This window comes from Mizuhopecten yessoensis, unplaced genomic scaffold (assembly GCF_002113885.1).
Source record: "Mizuhopecten yessoensis strain PY_sf001 unplaced genomic scaffold, ASM211388v2 scaffold10553, whole genome shotgun sequence".
NCBI classification, from domain to species: Eukaryota; Metazoa; Mollusca; class Bivalvia; order Pectinida; family Pectinidae; genus Mizuhopecten; species Mizuhopecten yessoensis.
The window spans coordinates 8,476-28,402 of record NW_018408604.1 but is presented as its reverse complement, the minus strand read 5'-3'; the positions used below and the strand labels follow the sequence as shown (position 1 = coordinate 28,402).

The window sequence follows — 19,927 nt, the reverse complement described above, 5'->3', positions numbered from 1 at the left end:
TAATTGTATCTGTGTCATTTATAAATGAATATTCAAGTGGCCGATATTTTCGCAAGAATTTACTCAACGCAGACAATTCAACACCGCTACAATTCCCACTTTTACTGTTTATTGATAACATAAGGAAAACCATTTGCTACTAAAACGTTAAGATAAATAATGGATACTAACCATTCTTTATATAGTTGATAACAAGGTCAATTGATACGATTGACCTTATAAACTCCTCAGACCACGTGAGAAAATCTAGACCACATAAACACTTTTGAGGTTTAGATAACTATTCTCATACGTCACAATATTTGCGATATATGTGTGTCTCGAGACATGTGCTACTTGAGGTAGCTAGGGATAGGCCTATCACACCTATACATAAACTCCTAAATCACATTATATCTCATTCTTCCTCTGGTTAAACTCGGTTGTCATTCTGTCCGATTCTATATAAAACGGACTTAAATCAACAGGAGTGCTTCAGTATCGAATATGCATTAATTATAAGGAGAGCTATTTATACTGTAGCTTGACTTTTTTGCCAGCAGTTGTGATTACATAAGGATCTATCTTTCTTTTATATATTTTCGCAGCTTTGATTTTCAGTATCAGCTTTATATTGACAAGAGGCAACTCTTAAACAACTTTCTTCAACATCTACTTTGAATGAACGGAGACAGTTCAACGCCGTTTTTGCAGTGAATAATTATAATTAACAATGATACAGCCAACCTAAGGTAGCTCCTGTTGTCAACTTCTCTTAACGGATGTACGCCCACAACGCATCTTAATTAATCTATCTAAGTTTATAGACACGACTTTAAAGGGTTCAGTATCAAGGTGTTATCAACGAATGCAGTTCTAACATAATATTTAAGGTTGACCTATTCTATTTTATTACTACGGTATGTTTTATTGTCAGTTGGTATGAGCACGGGACGTTCTGCATGTATTACTTGAGGCTCAACCCTGACACAGTGTAAACAGTTTCAAAATTGATGGTTAGGTATAGGGTTATAAATCTTATACAACTTCGGCGTAGTATTGTTACCACATTTAAACAATGAAGATCGACACGATGGGCTGCTATGTGACACTGTTCGTAGTTTTAGTCAGTAAGTATAACATTATTTTATCAAACACATTTATTGTGATTTTATTTCATGGTGATTCATGATGTAATTTCCGTTACGTAATATCATAGTTTCAATCCAAATTATTTTTTGTTTGTTTGACATTGTGTTGTGTCTTAACGCCATGATATATCTATGCTGTTCATGTGTTTTGGCGCTGGTATGTTTATGCTGTCTGTGTGTTTTGTCACTATGGTATGTTTATGCTGTCTGTGTGTTTTGTCGCTATGGCATGTTTATGCTGGCCGTGTGTTTTGTCGCTATGGTATGTATATGCTATCCATACTATCAATGTGTATTGACGCTAAGGTATGTGTTTGCTGTCCATATGCTTTGACGTATGGCATGTTTTTGCTGTCCATATGTTTTGACGCTTTGGTTTATGATATGTATGATACGTTTACACTTAGATGAATGAATGCATGTGAATTTATATTTTGTGTGTTAACGTACAGAACGCTTTTCCCTGATGTGTTTGCACCGTCCTTGCCTGTTGGCTATATTGTATGGTTGGTGTTGCTTAATGTTGTAGAAACTGTGGTATTTTGGAACACATCATTTGTCTTGATTACAAATCTTGAAATTATGTTTCAACAAAGCGACGATATCGTCGGTATTCCTCGGTAGGTTCGTTACATTCCTCCATGTACATTTGATCAATGTTTGCAAAATCGAACATGGGTTACAAACAATGGTTCCACAATAACTTAATATCTGATGGGGAATCTTTGTGTTTTACAAGGTAAAATAAGGTGTCAATAACTGTAACTAGTATGTCCAATTAGCATACACCAACATTATATAACTATATATCTGGTATGTGTTTTCTGTATTTGGTTAATCTTCATTTTGGTGACTTCATATTCAATTCAGCTTTATAAGCACATTTATCATAGCAAAAGTAATTGGTAACCTAAATAAAACATTAAAAAGTACAGTGCAATCCAACTTCCTCGAATTCGAATTACTGGAATATTCCAATTTGTTTTTAAACGACTATTGTCAAACACTTTCGGATTACACAAATACCCTGTGTTATACGACTACTTAAGTCCATTTTGTTTATCCTATCATGTGCTATAAAAGGCATATCATATATACCTACATGTAAAACAAAATATTTGAAGTCGAAATGGATCCAGGCCTATTTTACTCAATGTTAATAACTGTTTAATAAATAAGTCTTAATTTCAAACGCTATGTTACCAAGGGTCCAAATGGACACGTGGTCTACTCATATTTACGATGTTTGACTTGCTGCATTACGAAACTTAAGTTTAAAATAGGTGGTTTCTTACTTCGTATTTCAAGTGATTTTAACTAATTCACTCCTGGAATTTCATACTGAACTATTCAAACCTTTAAATTGGAAGAGTTCACATGTGTCTTCAGGGGAGAATGAGTTAATATTTGTACAATTCGCTATTTATTTCTGCAATATTTTATGAATGGAATGGACTGTTTGATCACGCCCTGTGCTCCTGTAACATACGTGCCTTTTCCATGTTGTGATAACATTGGTTAAGGGATAAAATATATGTCACTAAAGAATGTTTATAGCTTTCATTGACTCTCCGACAGTAGAGGTAGCGAACGGTAGCTCTCAATGATATATTTACGTAGTAAATAACTAGTTACCATTTTGCATTATCAGGGTACAATTAAAAAGTTATTTATAACTGTAACATCTAAGGAATGTGAGGGGGAAATATTGCCTAACAGGCAAGTTAGCTTTTCCAGTAATTCGGTATAACCCCGGGACTCGCTCACTAGTTCAGCAACGTCTAGTGATGTCAGTAACTGGATGGGTGACCACCCGCACGTAACATAACGAGCAAAATCATTGTAAAACATTGTCACATTTTAAACTCCCATGGAAAATTGAATTAAGCGAATTGTGTTTGAAATACCGCATCAATTTTGAAAATTAATCTTGTAGATATATAGCCACGGAAGACGGTAAATTCAACTACTTGTTAAACCTGGTCTAAATTTGTTTTACCTAACGTAACAATAATCTTGTTTAAATGTGAAATGATGTTTATTTAAAAAAAAAAGAATTGAGGTAAACAAGGGCGTTCGTATTGAATACGTCAATCAACCACTTAAAGCGTGAAGGAAGCACTCAGTACACCGTATGTTTAAGTGTTAGGTTATCTCTATAACCGACATTCATATCACCATATGGTAATGTTACTGAAAGTTACTTAACAATAATGTAAACGGTTGTCCTTGGTTCGAATCCTTGTCCAGTTGTATATTAAACAACTTAAAAACTTTTGCTTACAGTTCTAGTTAATTACTGGTTAAAAGATCCTATTGCATAATTATGGGTTTTGGCAGTGGTATGGGGACCTTTCAAGTAGTTATCTTAATATTACACAGGCGCCATACATGTGTCACGTGGTTTGCCTGCCATTGCAGCTCAGATGTGCAGTGACGTATTAGGTTTGGATTGTTCAACCGACTATATCGTTCACGGAGAGGAGGTTTTGTGCGGGACGGACGGAGTAACCTACCAAAACAAGTAAGCACTCAGGTTTAACCACAACATTAATATTTGATCTTCGGAAACGTATCAAGTGTTCAGAATACCATTAAATGATTGAATAGAATTTGCTTTTTTACTTTTTTAGATATGTAAAATACATTATAAATTGCTGACGTCACAAAACAATATCATTGTAAATGACTACAATATTCATAAATATAAATATCATGTCCTATATTTATACAAAATGTTAAGAACGGAGTTATCAAACCTATAAAAAGATGAATGCACAGTTTAGGGTGATATGTATAATGATACATTGGTATTTAAATTTAACGGGAGTGAATAAAGATATTTTAGGTCACCTGATACAAAGTCTCAAATTTATTATGGTTTATAATGGCAAATGATACTTTGAATATTACAAGTTAATAACTTGATTGGAATTATAACCCTGAGTTGACAGTTTGATACTTTAAAAAATTTGAGCCAGCCCTGTCCCAAGGGCTGTAGGGTGGGGCCCAAAGGAGTCGGTGTGCTGAAAGTTCTTCATTTTCCTTGTTTAGAATCAGAGGTGCTAGTTTCAAATACTGTTCAGTCTTAAATCTGTATGCTAGATATTGAATAAGGTGGTTTTATTGTTTTTTTTGTCACTTTGATTAATATTTCTGTTCATGTTAAAAACAAAATCAACTCTCTGTATAAATATATCAGATGACCGTTAAGGCCCATGGGCCTCTTGTTTAGTAATATTTTCAAAATGGGATGATTTAATTTGAGCTCTCTGGTGCTAAAAAACAAAATCTTTGGGTAAGTATAATTATTCACATATTAGAAGAGAAGAATTCAAAGCATTTTCACCAAGAATGTATTTCGATAATTGGGACAATAAGCTGTTTTCTCGAACTTTAAGCGTCAGCATCTAGTCTAATTTCCCAACGCGACGTTTCAGTGTCATGTTTATTGTTAAATTCCGACGTCATAGTGGGTGATGTTTATTGAGGTTATCCGATAAACATGACATGAAAGTAATCACGTAATACTCAATTTAATTTAATTTCCCGTAAGTGTAAACGTATGTTAATGGGTTAAATGTGGACGACACTTTCTTATATCAAAAGTATTCAATAAAACAAATGCAATTTAATGCATGTTAAAGTGAGGTGTAACAAAAATCGTCCCCAATCCGGTAGTTACTGAAAAGAGGTCAAACTAAATAAATCTGTATTTTGGCAAGTATATTGGTAGGATGGGGTGCTTAGTAATCGGTATAATACACTTTATGTTACGTCATGCTTCAATTGTTTTACATCAATTACAGGTGTTTTCACGTGCAGGCACAGTGCAATGACGTCACAATCAACAAAGCTTATGATGGCAAATGTAAGAATGATATCACAACAAACGCCGAAATAACCACGACCGCACTGGACACAACATCGTCAAAGTCTTTAGAGGCGACAAAAACGACAACCAAGTACGATTTCCAGTTAAATGAACAATTTTGTAATTCATCACTAGACGAACCATGCCCAATGGTACTGGACCCGCTTTGTGGAACTGACTTTAAGTTTTATCAAAACGTGTAAGTATTTCACAAGAGACTTCCTTCACAGACCTGACGTAAGTTAGTCCTCTTCGTGCTGAGTTGCACATAAGGCCATTGCCAAAGATTTCCATTCTCTCTGTATTGGGACCACTGGTGTATTTGTCCCTATGTCCAGTCTTTTCCTTTTATTTATTTTCTCAATAGACCATCTGCAGGTTTCCTTTTTTCTTCTTCCTCTCTTTCTTTTTCCTGACGGTGTCTAGCTCCTTGCTACCCTAGGGATGGAATATCCACCTCCATTTCCTTCACATAACTTTTTGTGAAAAGGGAATAGTGTGTGTGTCCGCTGAAAAAGCTCCTTATTTGCGATGTCTGAGGCTAGAAATGCGCAACTTTCTACGGAGGCATCGATTTTGGAAGACATTAAGCTTGTTGTTAATAGCATTTATTGTCTTCCAGGATTCTGCACCAAACAGCGGGACTCACAGTATGTTGTTTTTGAGGACCTTAATTCGGTGTCTATAGGCCTATAACTTACATGAAAATATTGTTTTTATCATACAAACATTTTTACTGGAAACTGCATTGGGTGCGACCTATTGCTTAAATCAGAGTTTATAATTTTCTTCCTCGGTAATTTGCAAACATTATTGAAATAACATCTTGTTAAAAGACGTTTCTTTACTTTGTAATCTTTTTGTTAGTAACATTTTTACGTAACAAGGCGGTTGGCTTTGCTATTGGACTATCAATACCCGAAGTTGCTGTAGTCTATATCGGCACAGTTAACAAGCGTTACTGATTTAAAGATAAAGGTCTTTTGTAGCCATAAGTTGTAATATGTTCGAAAGTTCATAAGGGGTTTTGTGCCCTTCCGTTGTATGTTCAACTATTTTTCAGGACACATTAGACTTTGATTTCCATCATTTTGACCTATAATGCTTGATGTACGAAATGACCATTAGTCGCTTGAAAATATCTCCTTTTCCAGGTTTCGGCATCGGAAAACTTTATTTTCAAATATGGGTTTTTATTCATTGCGTTTTTATTAATTATTCTTCAAAGGAAAGCTACATAATTTGTCCCGAAACAAAGTACACAGAAAATAATGTGATTTACGATAATTAGGCATAATTTAAATTTCTTGCGCTTATTTCATAAATTTATCGATCTGAACTGAAACACTTGATTTGTTTTCCTGAAAGTCAGTGTTATATTTTGTAGGTTATAATATTTTTACTGTTTTTTGTATTTCAGGTGTGAATTCCAGAAAGTAAAATGTGTGAATAGAGATTTACAGCTACAGTCTTTAAGTAACTGCAAGGATGGAAAACAGAGATAAAATCTCATACGTGATTATAAAAGACTCAAAGGATACTCTTCGTATTCAAAAACCTACTAAATACCAAATAAAATGAAAATAAAACTAAAATTGCCTGTTTGTTGAAGTTTTATATTTTTTTTGTTAATTTAGAAAATGATGAATCGCAACTTGTTCATTCAAAAAGATATTAATACTAACCGAAGAAAAACCATAACAGCACGAAAAGAAACATATTTTATTTCCATTTTAAGCAAATGTTTTCTTGTTTGATACAAAGTATGCAGACTATAAAACACTTTTTCAAACCCCCTTTCATTAACAAATAATTGACCTTTTATATGTTATAGAAATATATCCTTCTTTACTTCAGGACGTTCTTTTCTCTCGGGAACAGTTCTGTTATATTGTTGTCTGTCTGGGGTGACATCGTGCCCAAGCCAGGAAGATGGCCATAGCAGGTTTAGATTTAGTACAGTACCTCCCATTATAGAGTTCCAAGTACAATGTAATATCAACGTGTATCAACACGCATAACAGGCGTTATAGTTCTAAATAATTGTTATAAGTGGCCATCTTCTCTGCGGGAATATTAACTACGGAAGAATAGTGCAAACGGGGAAAGTTGTTACGGAGAAATGGCGTCCGGAGTCAAGAAAAGTCTCGCATGGTCATGGGCGGAGTCAAGGGCAGACGAGAATACACTAACTAGAACGAGATAACGTCTAATAATGACCCTAGACATTGATATACTACAGTTGTATTTAGAAAAGATATTAATGATTGAAAAATAAACATGATATTCCATATCTGGAATAAACAACGGTTTCAAAGCAAATTCGTCATAAAATTAATAAAAGAAAATCGTTATAACGAAGTTTGTAGGTAGTACACATATAGGGGTTCCATTTTAATTCGATATTCTCTGGTAACCAAAATGCGATCTCATATAGAAATGTGAACAAAATTAATATTTAAACTCAAAATCGATATAACGATATAACTAGGGCAAAATATAAATGTAGGAAGGATTTACATATATACTCTTTAAAATGTACAAGGATAAAAAGAACTGGGTGTTCCGGAAGGATAAGCGTCTGAAGCGTCATCAACGACACCAATCATGTAAATCTAGGTCAAATCAGTTTAATGGCACGTCCTTTAAGTGAGAATCAACCAAGGAACCACCAGGACATAGCATTGAGGATAACGAAAACGTCGATATTATCTTGAACAAAGAAAGAAAGTATTGCCCAAGACGATGCTGAGGGCAACCCCAAAATTGGCCACATCCCTCCTCAACGTGCATCCCTCTAAACCATGTCTTATAACTATTAATTATATGATTACCGTGTTATGCAGTGTCATAAAGCCATCACATCAATTAGGTTTATCTAACGTGTGTAATATACCTCCGGAAATGACGTCACAAACGTAAAGAAACAATCAATGTGACGTGACGTCATTGTGAAGCGGACGCAATTTTCATCGTTTCAGAGGCGGCCAAGTGCTAAATAGTTTTTTCAGATCACTATTATACAGTTTAGTTTGTATTATATGATAAAAATTAATCTGTCATTTTTTTCCCTTCATATAAGATTTATGATACTCGTTTTGGATTTTTCATATTTGCTCGCCAGAGGCTCGCTACTATGAACAATCCAAAATTTGTATCATAAATCTAATATGAAGGGAAACTTATGACATATCTGTCAATGTTTGACATTGAAAATATGAAGTTCTCACAGATATACCAAATTTTTCTTGCAGTATTTGCTGTATAATAATCACTAGAAGTACGAAGGAAAGAAGCACCTTTTGTCAAAATCTTGTTTGTAGCTAAACAAACTACCGTTTTATTGCACCACATGAGCATTGTGTTCGTTTAGTACTCATCAGAAACAGTAAGGTAAACGGAACTAAAACTAATTACAAGTCTATGTTAAAAGTAATCCAAATCATTTTACGTATACTGTGAAAAGGGAATTGTGCCTATAAAGCCCTAATGAGATTACAAATTTACAATTATGAGCAACAACAGATACGTTATGTTTTAATAAGTGTTTCATGTAAACCAAAATGAATTCCAGCGAAGACTATACGTCCATCCTCTGGCATTGATAGTTTAACGGCAAAAACGTCACCTTGTTGCTTGAAGTTAGAAAGGAACCACTTCCTCAAAAACAAGCTTTTTGTTGATTAAAGAAGATGAAAAAAATTCACAAATAAGTAAAAATATGTACTGCACAATCTTTATGATAAATTGACTACTATGTACTATTAGTAATAAATATGTAAAAGTTTGATGAAAATATCTTTAAACAATGACGACTTATTTTCAAATTCCCATAAACAACCCCATTGCAAATCAGCGTTGTTGTAATATTATCTTTATACAGTTTCAAACTTGAGATTTATCCGGCCTCCTTTTGAGAGGCATACAATCTTAACAACATGTGTGAGGTTTAAGTGCATACAAATCATGTTGATTTTTTAGATATAATTATTTTAAATTTTATGTCTATTATGATATCAGATAAGAAATCATGTTGTGAAAATGTTAACTGTTTTTTATTTGATAACCTGACAACACAATACCTATCTGTACAGTAAACATTTCAACAGATATATTCTATGATGTCAACTGAGGACAAAATCCGAACGTAAGGTCTTTGTCTGTATAGTAAAAACATCAACATATATTTATAATATAGCGTCAATTAAGGTCAATTTTCGAACATACTGTCAATGTCTGTACATCAAACATATTGAGCAACAGCGTCAATTAAGGACAAAATTTGAACATGTCGATGTGACATTTAACAATTGAGACTGAAATGAGGCCAAACATAAGGATAAACATTATAAACTAAACAAAAATGGGAAACGAAACCAAGTGTTCCTGCGGTGTCATCGTTTCCCGTCAACTATGTTCCGCTTTATACCAAACAATATATCAGCCAGGCTAATCAGTCGTTGGCGACCCTTTGGCAGACTTTGATGTCACGATTGTTCTACTGTGAACCTGTTTAAGCGTTATATCTCCGACTATGTCACCGCTGTGTACTTAAACAATCTCGATAGACGCAATATGGAGGACTTACTATGTTTACTGTTCCTACTTCTCACAGGTGAGCTATTCATAGCACAAAACGTGCATTTCATATGTTGTTGAAGTCATCACACTCTTGATATGTTTTTGTTTATAGCCAAAACCAAAATGAAAATTAACTTAGATATGTATCCCATAACATCAATATAAAAGGTCAGAATTTGATACGCAAAAACGAAAATGATAACGTCAGGAATCAAAAGTATATTAAAACTAAATGAAACATAACAACCGCAACAAAAATCTTGATATGAAGTAAACTAAACCTGATTTAATGTACAACACTTATGAGACTTCTATTTACCAATCTTGTCTGCCCGGATTGAAGCGAACGTGGAATCTTAATGTAGGATGAAACCGGCGAACCCGAAGAAACCTTTGTGATCGGGCAGGTGACTGAACACATTTACACGCCCGCCGAAAACAGAAGTAATTTCATTCATCTTCCATGATGTCTCCTGTTACTATGTGGGTCAGAAATAGTTTAAGACATATTGTTTCATGGTGGTAGACGTAGGTGGAATAAGGTCATGCTGCGATAGTAACTGATAGACATTTCTTCAGATAGCCTGCTTATTGACGCATGTATTACAACAAATGACGCAAGTTACTAAAAATTTAAAAACTAGAGTTTCAACTAAACCGCCAAAATTTTGACAAACAAATGAATAAGGGGAAAATAACAACGAGTCATTTGAAAAGTACATGGAGAGTGAAGACCAGGGCCCGTATTCATGAAACCATTCTCATGCTCAAGCAGGGATTTTGTGCTCAAGCCTAATTTCTTGTTCCGGTTATACATTAACGACAAAAACATATTTTGTCAATAAGTTTGAAAAAAGATTGAAGAAACTTAAAGCCAAACACTGTTTTCAATGTTTACATTTGATTTTTTGATCGTTTGGCATGATTTAAGTGAGTTGCAAGAAAACTGCTTTGAGCACAGAATCCATGCTTGAGCATGCGAACGGTTTCATGAATACGGGCCCTGGTCTTCCGGAAGGGAAAATGTCTGTGCTCATAGAGGACACGAGGACATCCGCAATGTAAATCTAGGTCACATCCAATTAATGTCACGTCCTCATGAGGAGAACAGTGGTATTGAGAACAAAACAACAAGGGACACTAATGAGCATGATACAAATATTGACCTTCTCACCATACATAGAAAAAGCATACTCGTAATTTGTACTGAGACCACAATGACGATTTCTTTATAAACTAAATCACTGTGTCTGTTAGTGGTTCTCCGGTAGCTTTAGCTTGTCATATTAGTGATTTCAAATGTCTTTTGGAGAGACAACCATGGGGGAAAACTAGGAATAAAAATTTAAGAGAGATGTATATCATCTAAATTAGTTGTTTCGTGTATGAGTTTTGGCCCATAAACATTTTGGAAGATAAGTTTTAATCCCTTACCTTTGTGCAGGTAAACATGAAAAATCCCGTATTTAAAAATTACCTTGAGACATTAACTCAGCATACATTTTGTAATGACATTGTATCTTACACAAAACAAATGTACTTCTTATGGCTTATACTCTTCCTTACACATTAGACCCATGATTTCAATAGAGCTACTTTAGTGATAGATGTGTTGTTGTTCTTTTCAACATATATATATTTTTTTTTCACATGTTATTTTACAAAAGACAGTACAAAAAACACAACTTGCATACCGTAGCGGTCTGGAGTTGGAATGGATTATTCGAAATTGGATAATACACATCTCGGGCGCAATCGAATTAGGTACAAGTTATAGGTGCATATGTGAATAATACACACTATTTGGTAGATAAGCTATGGTATCATTAAGTTAGAAAAGAGTAAGTTGTTTCCCTTTACATGTTGCGATATATTTTTCCACTTTATAATTGTACACTATTTCTCTCTTTACACTTTCTATAAAAAGTCTATCACCTTTCATACGTTGTTTGTAAGTGTAATATTTAACAATTAGCATAATAAGGTTCTGACATAATATGTTTTACCTATTTTCCCAAATATCTTGTTCTGCAAAGTTAATGTAAACAGAGGTTTTTGAGAATATCCAGTTTTCAAAAAGTAGCCAAAGCCTCTCTACATGCTCACATTCAAAAAATATGTGTAGTAAAGTTTCTTCAGATTATTTGCAGAATGTAATAAATGGGTTATTTTTTATTTTAATTTTTGTAAGAAAAGTGTTAGTTGCAAGTATTCTATGTATAATTCTATGTTTTTTAAACCACTGCAGAGTCACATCTGTTGTTATATTGTAAACTATAGTTTGTAATTTTATTAATTCAGAATTTTCATCAACACCTAGCACATTAGACCATTTGTCAATATATTTATTAGTGCATTGATGTTGATAAACGAAATGATACTTCACTGGCCGAATAATTACAGAGCATATGAGCAAGGGAGATAAGCATTACTCGCAAAATTTTATTTACCAGGCCACCACGAGTTCTCTCCTCTACCTTCATGCGTATATTTAGACGTTTTACACACAAAAGAATATTCACTACTTTTTCCCAATAACATATATCTATTTCAATAAATCAATAGCTCCGATTAACCAGCACGATTTATGTGAATATCAAGTATACCGAAATAGAAGAACCCCTGTCCCAGTCATGTAGTGTTTGAAACATTAAGGGTACCCTAAGTATTTAAAATGCACTCACCTCATACGATCACAAACAAAACTTTCATATACAACAATTGAAAATAGCCAAAGAAGAAGGAAACGGATTTGTACTGCATAGTCATCCTGGCATTCTGTGGTTACAAAGCAGATCTATAAACTATTTACACTATAATTAAATCAGGCATCCATACAGAAATCATCTACAGTGTATTTGCTCACCCAGCACAGTATATGCTGTATCTCGGCGTTGCCGTTGTCAACCCGTCGTCAAATTTTCTTTTGAAATGCTACTTGCAAAGAACGTCTGAAGGGAATTTGACAAAATCTAGCCTGGAAAATCAATGGCCCAGGAGACATAACGTTGTAATAACGGAAGAAGTGCCCCCTCCCCCCCCCCCCCCCCCCCAACACACACACATACGCACACACTTACTAGCGGGAAGAAGAGCAGGGAACAACAGGGGAAATATATGTGTCATTTCTTTTTTAAATTATTCGCAGTTTTTGCCAACGCTGTCGCAAAGTGTTTGCGGTGATTTGTTGATCTGCATTTTATGAAAAAAAATCAACAAGAGCACATTATTGGCTTTTATAATACAAAGCAAAGCATCGGGAAAAAGTCAATAATACTAATTAAAAAACCACCACCACCAACAGAACAGGGAATCAGTACCAGCCAGTACTGTTTTCATTCAATGTCGCTCTTAATAGTTCGTATAAAATCAATTATGAAATACTATACATTTGCAATGAATGTTCAAAATTCAACAGGTACATTAACTGTTGTTAAAGCAGCAGATCAAACTATTTTCGTTTCAGCTATTTTACATCAAGGGGAGACAGATCTGCCTCTAGTGTCTTTAAACCAACTTTGTAACCAGGTTGGACTCATCGATTGTGATACCGAGTACGTCAGCCACGGAGACGAACAGACGTGTGGAATGGACGGAATAACGTATGATAATTTGTAAGTCGCCAATAGCAAGGCCGGCAATAGTGTGATCTCTGGTCTGAGTATCCTTATAATGATCGGAGGTCCAGGGCAGGACCTAGATGCATTTGTATACTTTTTTTTCCTCTTCTTTCACTCATTATATTTGCTGAGAGAAAACGTGTGATTTTTATCAAAACATGCATTTTTATACTTAATACTCTGTTGTTGACCCTTTTTATGTTTATTTCTTTATAGGTATCTATTTAAAAAAAGTTATTATCCATGAAGTTGTCCGCATTATTTAAGAAGTAATAAGGAGGGTTTTCAGCATGATTACAACTGCTTTTGAATGTGATTGATAGGGATAGACATAAGAATGAAAAAAGTGATTTTATAATTGTTAAAATGCGGTTGATTTTTGTTTTATTAATTGTGCCTGTATGGTTCTATTATTAATATAATTTGTGTACTTATTTTCAAAAATGATTTAACGAAAAAATACATATTTAGCGGTTTTCGTACTTTCTTTCAAGATTCTACTGCGCTAGTAAATTGTATTTATTTGTAGTTGCCACTACAGTAAAGCTCGATGTTCCGACGTTAACTTAGGTATAGCCAATGTTGGCAGTTGTATTGAAAATGATCCTAGGAGTACCTCACCGCCTGACCACACGAGTAAGCCAAATTCCGACGTCATAATACAGGTATGACACTGTGGTGATTACTAAATTATTGTCATGTGTTAGCAAGCATGTGACCACAATTTTATTTAATTAATACAGGGGAAAAACCAAGCTAAAAGAAGTGACCCAATGAGCCGGTATCGCTCATATTGATATTTTAGAACAAAATTGTCATTCAAATGATATTGCTTGTACGTATTAAGGGGCATGGCCTGACCATGTAGCTAATCATAGTAGCATCATTGTATTCATCACCTCAAACCACGTAATACACATAGTAAGTATACAGATTTACACCACTTAATTATAGATATAAATTACTTAATGTTCAAGACCTTTAAGTTTAACTGTTGAAAGCGTCTTGAAATGAATCATAAACAATAAATAACATGGCAACTGCTGTTTTCTTGTAGTTTTTTTGTAAAAATGCTGATAACATTGACTGTACATTGGAAGATCGAGAGCCATACTGTGGTAGCAACGGCATGTTTTACTTAAACATGTAAGTATGACTAATATAATCGATTACCTCTATATAAAGTTAGATAGAGAAAACTTATCCCGAGGGTTTGACAGAGAGACCTTATCCCGGGGGTTAAACGTTTTCTATCTACATCACGCAGAAGTGATTGATTATTTCTTTTCTACCAAAGTTCCCTATGATCCCCATCAAATACAGGAATACAACTGTGGGGAAATTGTAATCCCAGTTAGGCTATTTTCTTAACTCGCTGTAAACTGACCCGTGACCTTTAACCTCAGTCGATACCTTTACCGTTGGATAAAGTTAAGACTACAGTTTATTTTGTAATCTATTAAAAATGATGAAAGGGGTTAGTAAAAATGGACCCAAATCATGAACAAATACGACTTAGACATGGATGTATTAATCAGACAATAGTTATTTTGTCATTTTTATAGTCTCATTTTTATATGCTTTTTAGAATTTGATCAAGATTGATTCAGAAAGAAAACTTTGATTTTATCGGCATTTGAAACTTGAAAAACCCTCAATGAACTTTATAAGAAGATTATATTCTATATCGAAATGTTCCCTGGTAAACAGAAAGACGATCTTTTCCTATACCGAGACAACCCCTGGTAAACAGGAAGTGGATAAACAAATAAATGAAATCACATTTTCCTTACAGGTGTGCCTTAGCAAAAGCAAAATGTACAGAACCAAACCTGGAATCGCAAANTGAAATCACACTTTCCTTACAGGTGTGCCTTAGCAAAAGCAAAATGTACAGAACCAAACATGGAATCGCAAAGTCTGCAAATTTGTAAAGATGCTGGTGTGCTACCACCGGTCGGGAAGTGATTATGAACGGCGTTTCTCTTAATATTATATAATTTGTTGTAGCTGTTATGTATTTGAATAAAAATCGTCTGTTTGGTATGCATCATTTTTTATAAAAGTTACGGTGTTACATAATAAAGAGTAATGCTATGACGTCATGAATTCGCAGAATTTACAAATTAAAATACTTTTTATTTCTAGTAACACTTTTGATTAAATATGTAAGTATCAATTATTTAGAATATTCAGTAAAGCATAAAATGAAGAAATCTTAATCTTGTTCCAGTTTCAATCAATGACCATTGACTTCAAAAATCTGATAGAAGACAGTATATGTGCCTGTATTTATGCTTACTTTATCTTCATCAGAGAAATGTATACTCCTTAAGAACTTCAATCAACCTTAAAATAATTAAAAAAAGGCAAAAAAAAAAGAATCCATTGTTATTAAAATAGAATACATCAATACGAAAGGGAACAAATAACACCAAAACCCATTGTAAGTCCTAAACAATACCAGAGATTACACTTTAACTCTGTATGATAGATGTTTCATGTACCGTGCGATGAACTCATTATAACATCTACAGTCTAATTAAGAAAGTGTCATGACCTAAGATGTCAACATTGAAAAAGACTTTTAACATTTTTTTCTTTATTGTTTCTCGCAAAACCTTAATTCATCTGAGGACAGGTGACCATGGAAACACCATCGGAAAAAATGAATTTCATTAGGAAAAGAAAGGATATATATTTCAAGTGTTGTGGTGGGGGTAACATATCAATTTAGGGTTCTTTAATGTCCCCTTAGTAGATAACAAGGGGGTTAACCATCGATTCTGCAGGCAACCCAACATTTCTTGACCGAGATATACAATGTAGTAGAATACAACGTACCTACGACCCCCTCCCCCTTCCGGTTGTTTATTTTGTTGGTGAGAACACACTATCAGTATTCTTCTTTTGATAAAACCTTAAACTTATATAACTCATCCGCTGAATTTTCAATGAAACTTTGTGGCGATATAAAATATCAAAGGTGAAAATGAGGTCGTTGTGTTGCTGATTTCAGCAAAGTTTAAGCGGAGTGTTATTCTGCGATTAATGAAAATATTTCGAACATGAATTGTAAGATACATATATGATGCAGATGGTTTAAATTAAAATACAAAATCAAACTTCACTGAATTGTTGAAAATCTACCTCTGAACACATTTTGTTTGAAGTCGTTTGACAAAGGGAAAAGTATTATGATTACTATCTATTATAAGAGTAACTTCCCCTTCCCATTTAGAATGATTTAATTGGAAAAGTTGTCAATCTCGTTAAGTATTGTCGTAGAAGAAATTCAATGTGAAATTTCGAGTGAAAATGTTCTGATAAATAAGGACCTATTGACGAGTTATCAACAAATAAAAAACTAGAAATACTATTGTTTCAGTATAATTTTAATTAAATTGTATCACACGACACACACAGAAATGAAAGTGATACAATAAAAGCTTTATAATAGCGAAAAGTATGATAACAGACAAACAATTGCTATGGAGACATCATTGGCCATTGTACTGCTATAAAATTTATATTGATATTATTAAATAACATAATATACATATTTTTGTTCATGATCTCGGTTTGAAACGTCTAGGTGACATGCAACAGTAATATCATATTATGATGAAATTACTTGTAGGGATCCTTATCCCATAGTAGTGAAGACACTAGGTTATTCATCTGTAGATTTTACGTATAGTAACTCCCCTCAATTTTACTTCGGATATAACTGTAGCGTAATGTAGTTCAGTTGTTAAGAGCGAACAGTATAAAAACAGGTTGTTTCAGGTTCGATACCTGGTTGTATGATTACACTGAGAGCACCGTTGTTGATTTCTACTTCTTTATTTTACCTTTATAATTTATTCATAAAAAGTTCCAACATTTATGGGTCTCTCTATAATATTCAGAATTACAGCCATGTCGGGGTTAAAAATCCAATGTATATCATGTATTTTTTTGAAGTGGGGCGAGGATCTGTAAACGATTTCTTTGGTTTGAATATCTACACTACATCATCACCGTGATGGAATTCCAAAATAGTAAAACGATAATTCAACAAACACTAAGAAAAGCGCTTACCGTAAAGTTAACTGTTTAAGTTAAATTATTAGAGACATCTTATATGTTTGGATTTTTTTAAAATTTTTGGTAATATTGTTAAAATTCTGGAGGCAATAAAAAGAACAACAAAAGTTTAAACCTATACAAATTGTTTTCATCGGAAGATTTGGTTGATCGTGTATATCTTAATGAGAACGAGGATAACGTAATCAACGACAATTTCCAATAAAATTCTTATTTCCCTCTAAGCATGATGAATTGTTTAACAAGAGAATGATGATAAACAGGGTTTTTTAACCGCGAAATTCAAAATTTAAAACAACGACTATATCGACACATATTGTCCATAGTTTTGTTATTATGTATATAAGAAAGGATATTCTAATTAGTTCAGCATTGATCAGAATGATGAAATAATAATAGCAGGGTTCTGGATTTCATTGATACTTTTGATAGATTTTACCATGAAACGAGGCGTCAATAGCGAAGGATAGGTTTTAACTTTTGGCTCCTGTAGTCGGGGAATATGACTTATTCTCGAGTTGTTTCCCTTGTTTAGTCTTACCAACTATATACTGTAACTAGGTAAAATCACAGGCCAAATTCCACGTATTGACATTCGATATTATTGTCATATAATTTACATTTAAAAGTGATCTATTTAGTTCCAAACGTTAATTTTAAATGTATGCTTATCTTATCTTTACCAATTAAAACTAAAACACATTATCACATCTGCCTAAATACCTTACACAAAATAAATTTATTGATCGATACATTCTTAAAATCCGCTGAAAGCTTTCACACCAAATCGATTATTTCATGTTTATTTTATTAAATATTTTCATCTTTCCGTCGGATTTGTCTTGAAAAAGTTTCACCAGTCACATGAAGACTTGGACGCGTAAAACCGGAGACCTCCTGGGCACGACATGACATGCGCAGTGCCTGCCCCGTCACACTTGATGAACTTTGTAGGGTCTGAGTGTGCCACCAACTTGCCCGCATTACCGGTACATGGATTGCTGGAGGTACCATGGTTTACGCATGTCAAGGCTGTATCGGACCAGATCGTAGTAGGAGGACATGACATAATGAATTTATTCCCCCACCCGTCGCATTGGATGAATTTGGTTCGATCTGGTGTGTACGGAAAGAAAGATTTGTTCTGTGCCCTGGCTTCCGGTGTGCAAGGATTATCATTTTGGGGACTTCCGGTTACGTCATCTTCCTGGTTTGAATTTCCGTCGTTTTGACCGTTGTCATCTTCGATACTGTCGCCGTTGTCGGTTGAAGGGATGCAGCTTTGTTTGGCCACGCTAAATCTCTCCCCAGGCGGACACTGTGTGGTGGTGTGACTATTCCCGCCATCACAAGTGATGTATTTGTTGTCGTCCAGGGGATGCGGGTGCAAAAGATGGCCGTCAGCGATGGCACAGGAAGTACAAGGATTTTGGACTGATGACGTCGTTCCTTAAGAAAGATATAAACAATGCCAGGAATATTTATAAAAGTTGTCAAGGATTTTGTACTGATAGCGTCGTTCCTCAAGGAATATATAAACAATGCTATGAATATTTATATATTTCCATTTTTAGGGCTTATCTGAATAACGGATATAGCTAGTCACCAAAAAGACAATATTATTTATACAATTAGAATTTATACATCACATCATCATTCGAAAACGAGACATAGCTGTCAGTAATGAACAGTGTAGGAAGTTCTGATCATATCCATTAGGTACATACCTTCACAGAGTTTATCATAGAAGTCACCAGATAAGTCTACGCTCTGACATTCTCGGATATTACCACCGACTCTGCATAGGATTAGATACCGAGTCATTGCGTCGACCGGACTTCCGCCGGCAACACTATGGTTACCGAAGGTAGTCACGTGGGCAGATACACAGCCTTGGTTACTGTATATTTTGCCAGTTGGACATTGGGAAATGTACATCTTTTGTGTATCGCCACAGGTGATGAACTTCGCAAGGTCTGTCGGGTGGGAGTGATACTTTGGTCCGCCCTCAATACAAGGATTGGAGATGTTATTCCAGTCGTTATTTTCATAGACTAAAATGGAAAATATCCTTTTTTACTCGTAGAATCAATTGAACTATAATAAATATCTATTTATCAAAATGTTAGAATTATTTTGGTGGCATTTTTGTTTGTTTATGAGTGATAGATAAATTGATTGAAAGTTATTCTTTATCAACTTATATTTTCACACATCATATATGTTGTCTAATTCCTCATAATGCAAATGTCTTTATTCCCTACTGGTTGGTGATATATTAAGCAACATTATATAGAAATCATATATATAATGTATATATCGATCAGTATTCCTAAACTGCATTTTGATTTTTTTTTAGATTTTTTTTTGAAAATATACTATTTTTCCTATTTGTTATGTAAATTGACCATTAAGGATACATGTTCTACTGCTAAAATTTAAGTATGCATTGGAACCTTTTTCCGATAGGACTACAGCTTTAGTACAACTTTTCTAAATTGAAGCTCCTGTGAAAGAAACGGTTTAGTGAACAGAACAAAATTCACAACAGTGTTCCGAGTACAGTGTTCCGAGGGTCATGACACTGTCGCTCTAACAGACGGAGCTACTTCGACTAGTCGTGCTGCAGTTTT

At 34.3% G+C, this 19,927-nt stretch overlaps 3 protein-coding genes across 4 annotated transcripts in view; 2 read left to right on the top strand and 1 right to left on the bottom strand.

The window, feature by feature from the left end:
• Positions 1–433: 433 nt before the first annotated feature.
• On the top strand, positions 434–6,598 carry LOC110461057 (tomoregulin-2-like). The gene is made up of 4 exons (XM_021514334.1): positions 434–1,109; positions 3,513–3,654; positions 4,940–5,203; positions 6,425–6,598. The coding sequence occupies exons 1-4, from the start codon at positions 1,058–1,060 to the stop codon at positions 6,507–6,509; spliced, it is 543 nt and encodes a 180-aa protein (XP_021370009.1). The 5' UTR covers positions 434–1,057; the 3' UTR covers positions 6,510–6,598.
• Positions 6,599–9,474: 2,876 nt separating this feature from the next.
• On the top strand, positions 9,475–15,302 carry LOC110461049 (tomoregulin-2-like). 2 transcript variants are annotated; one of them, XR_002464081.1, is made up of 6 exons: positions 9,475–9,619; positions 9,929–10,029; positions 13,052–13,199; positions 13,735–13,870; positions 14,263–14,351; positions 15,001–15,057. XR_002464081.1 is itself a non-coding variant. In XM_021514321.1 (5 exons), exons 1-5 carry the CDS (start codon positions 9,580–9,582, stop codon positions 15,171–15,173), a joined length of 513 nt encoding a protein of 170 aa, XP_021369996.1. In that variant the 5' UTR covers positions 9,475–9,579; the 3' UTR covers positions 15,174–15,302. The 2 variants fall into 2 exon arrangements, 1 of the variants encoding a protein (XP_021369996.1); XM_021514321.1 differs by lacking the exons at positions 9,929–10,029; positions 15,001–15,057 and adding an exon at positions 15,074–15,302.
• A 1,598-nt stretch (positions 15,303–16,900) lies between these two features.
• The window catches only part of LOC110461056, a 10,953-nt gene continuing 7,926 nt past the window's right edge, over positions 16,901–19,927 (bottom strand). Inside the window, exons 5-6 of the mRNA XM_021514333.1 lie at positions 19,022–19,369; positions 16,901–18,743 (exon numbers count right to left, since the gene is read on the bottom strand). Coding sequence (XP_021370008.1) covers positions 18,148–18,743; positions 19,022–19,369 — 944 coding nt within the window. The 3' untranslated portion in view covers positions 16,901–18,147. The remainder of the gene's footprint in view (positions 18,744–19,021; positions 19,370–19,927) is intronic.